Source organism: Myotis davidii, unplaced genomic scaffold, assembly GCF_000327345.1.
Source record: "Myotis davidii unplaced genomic scaffold, ASM32734v1 scaffold122, whole genome shotgun sequence".
Classification (NCBI taxonomy): Eukaryota; Metazoa; Chordata; class Mammalia; order Chiroptera; family Vespertilionidae; genus Myotis; species Myotis davidii.
Genome location: NW_006293234.1, coordinates 422,487 through 426,323, shown reverse-complemented (window position 1 = coordinate 426,323; position 3,837 = coordinate 422,487). Strand labels below are relative to the sequence as shown.

Sequence of the window (3,837 nt, the reverse complement as noted above, 5' to 3'; positions counted from 1 at the left end):
GGAGGAAGGGGGAAAGGGGATCCTTGGACTATGGAGGTTTTGAGGGATGAGATTTCTGAAACTCTGGCCCCTCCCTGATGTGATAAAAAACCAGAATACAATTGTGCTGTGACATAGCAGAACATTGGCTGCAGCCCTATCCTATCAAGTCAGGATTTATGGTTTGGGGTAACATCAGTCTGGTGGCTGGCATGAACAGGCACCTGGGATCCAAGCCTTGCAATTATAGCAAGTGATGAAGCCAGTTGTCAACAGGATTAGCCAACACGTTAGCATTTATTGTTTGTTGAAGCACCAGTTCTCTCCTGGCATGATGGCAATTGGTTGCCGGGGGCCCAAGTCTTGCACTGTACAGAATTATGGTTCAAGCACTTGGCAGAAGCCAGTTTCAATGGGACACTGCACAAAGAAACTCCCTCTCTGGAGGCAGCCTGTAGAGAATTACTCCTGGATATTATTTCTACTCTTAGTTTCAGTGTACAAATGTTTGTCATGTTATTCTATGTACTTGGGCTTTTACCTTTTCCTTCCCCAAATTAAAGAAAAAATAAAAGTAAAATCTTCAAAATGGGGTTTTAGAAACATAAAACACACAAACACAATAAATTCATGCTGAGAGACACAGAAGGCAGAAAAAAATACACCATTCTTTCAGCAAATATTTACTAAGTATGCACTATGGCAGGGTCTATTTGGAGCAGCAAGAACATAATAGTGAACAAATTATGGAAGTGATCTATTATATTTACCCAAGTGAGAACAAGCTAGAAATAGATGGGTTTGAGAAGCAACCTGGGAACTGACTGGGAGTGTCAGGACTTGAAGGATGGAAGGAAAGCCACAGAGAATTATGGTACCGGCTAAAAGACAGGAACTGGCTGGCCTACATGTTATCTGAGGTGTTTATAACTCTTCAGAGTTTATAGTACACTTTCACATATATTAGCTCATTCAACTCTTAGAACACTCTTTGGAAGTAGATAGATGTTAACTATTTCTAGACAGAAGTGATTTTCTCAAAATTACCTTGACTGTGTGATCGGGAAATCTCCAGGCTCTGCTCCCAATTTCCATCTTTTCACTGTATCTTTCTTAAAAACTCACCTCCCATCTTTGGTTTCAGCCTCTTACATATGATCATTTTACCCCTTTAGTACAAAGGTCATTGTTATTATTACATGAAATACATAATCCACATAGAAATTCAGTCATTTACTCTCTCTAAATCAAATACTGTATTACAGATCATGAAAAAGCCTAAGATAATATTAAGATTAAAAGTTATTTTACAGATGAGAAAACTCAGCTTTATGCATTAAGCTAATCAGGAGCTGCCAGAATTGTCCCTTTACTGAATTCTTATAAAACTGCTTATCAAACTTCAGTGAAGGAGTCTTTCATAGAAAAGAGCAGATTTATACTAAGGATTTTTTCCCTTTTACAATCTTAGTGATAAGATATGTGTATCACTAACATATATATATGACTTATAAATGACAATTTAAAGACTACTTTACCTCTTAATTTGTATTTTATTGCATTGTAATTGTGTGACTTTTTTTTCTTTTCCAGAGAGATGTGATAGATAATTTGCTTGCACCAAGGTCAAATCAACCAGCATAAATTGTCATTACTGATATCCTTTCTTGTTAATTGTTTTTTTTTAAGGAACAATGTTTAATATCTAATAGTCTGATTGGATTTTGATTTTAGAAAACAATATTTAATGTATAACTTCTATTTGAACTTAATAGAAATTTAATCAACCTTTATTCCAGAGATATGTTGTTAGTTTTTTATCCAAGCTAATTGTAAGGGTATTGTTAGGATTTTCTTAATTTTTGAAAGATACTCCTACTGCATTTCTTAATCGTATTCCAAGTACACATAGATACTTATAAAATGTCTATGTATGTTAGAAAATTATTATTCCTTCAGAAGAAAAGCTTAGAAGTTATTAGAATTACTTAAACAAAAATCTTTATTAAGTCTAAGTTCTATACACATTTAAATCTTCTGTTTTCCAAGGTTTGTGAATTATGCAGGTGCTAGTATTAAGAAAATACTGGATTTTCATACTCAACTTTAAATCAATATTCATCCTCTTAGATCTGAGAGCTGAGCTATAGAACTTTATTAGACTATTTGACAAGCAAAAGACATGACAGCAAAAGTCAGAATTGCACTGTTTGGCCAGCAGGCATGACACTCGCAGTTCAGGGAGAAGAGTTAGTCTGGGACACATCAGGGCTCCCTCCTCTGCCTGCCCGGAATCTGCCCAGACTTAAGTGGGCCCGCAGAGAAAACAGGAAGTCCCTGATCTATAGTTTGCATCAGGATGTTATTTTATAATGACTTCTAGGGCAAGCTTGTGGAAATAGAAGGAGTAGGAGGCAGTGACTCCTCCAAACATAGATTGCTAACAGTCTGTTCCATGCTGTTTGTTTCAACAAGTCCTGGTTTTTGTTAACTGAGGCTGAAGGACAGTATGGCCTATAAAGCATGTTACGTGAGGAGGACAAGACAAGGCATATAAATTTAACACTAAGAATACAATCCGTGCAACAGTGGGAACTACCTTTCACAAGTATCAATTTCTTCAACATCTCTATTTCTGTGGAGCCATCCGTTAAACAAAAGCAAGGCAACTTTTAGGTAGACTGAGATCTTAGGTCATGTTATAAGGAACATACATTTCCTACTGGTAGAAGTCTATTGTAATACATCTCCTTGTCTTTCTGAAAGGTTGGACTTTCCATAGCACCCTGTGCAACAAAATAAAAACTTAATTTCATTGGTAAAAAAGTGTTTCTTTTTATTATGTATTTTTGATCATTAAAATAATTTCACATATTCTACTCTCATTGAGCCTAATTGAAAAATAAAGCTATTTTATACTTCCTGCATCCTGAGCAACTGACCGTATTTTAGTTACCATAAAATTTTAAAAAATTAAAAACTTTATTTTCTTGGAGCAGTTTTATGTTTATAACACAATTGAAAGGAAGGTATGGAGATTTCCCATATGCCATCTGCTTTGAGAAACGCATAGCTTCTCCAGTTATCAACATCAACACCAGAGTGGTAAGTTTGTTATGACTGATAAACTTATACGGACATAATAATCACACAAAGTCCATAGTTTACTTTAGGGTTCACTTAGTGTTATATATTATATGGGTTTGGGCAAATGTATAATGACACACATTCATTAAGTGCAGTATTTTCTCTGAGAGTGTTTTCTCTGCCCTAAAAATAATCTGTGCCATGCCCATTTATCCCTTCCCTCCCCCATCCTGTCTCAATAGTTTTGCCTTTTTGTCTGGATGTACCACAGTTAATTGTCATTCACTTACTGAAGGATATCTCGGTTGCTTCCCAATTTAGGCGATTAAGAATGAAGTTCCTATGATACCCATGTACATGTTTTCAACTCCTTTGAGAAAAATACCAGTATGATTGCTAGAACCATATGGTAAGAGTATGTTTGGATTTGTAACTCCCAAACTGTCTTCCAAAACCGACTGTGCCAGTTTTCCTTTCCACCAGCAATAAATGAAAGCTCAGCATCTCCAGCAGGTGCTATGGGGGACAGAGAAGCACATGATTTCAAGGAGCATGTTGGAGTTGCAAGATTTTCACACCTGGATAATTGTAGGATATAATAAGTTGGAATTCAGGCAGGTCTAAATAATGTTGGAGGGAAGGAATCTAGCTGTCATTGAGCACTTATGAAGTTCCAGGTAGTTTCACGGGCAACATTTCTTTCACTCGTCCGATAAGAATTCTGTGAAGTAAGTCCTCTTACCACCACTTACCATTTTACCGAAGGCAGAA

At 36.3% G+C, this 3,837-nt stretch overlaps 1 protein-coding gene across 1 annotated transcript in view; it reads left to right on the top strand.

The window, feature by feature from the left end:
• The window catches only part of WDR78 (WD repeat domain 78), a 51,227-nt gene extending 48,428 nt beyond the window's left edge, over positions 1-2,799 (top strand). The window contains 1 exon segment of the mRNA XM_015566006.1: positions 1,573-2,799. Coding sequence (XP_015421492.1) covers positions 1,573-1,623 — 51 coding nt within the window. The 3' untranslated portion in view covers positions 1,624-2,799.
• The last annotated feature ends 1,038 nt before the right edge of the window (positions 2,800-3,837 follow it).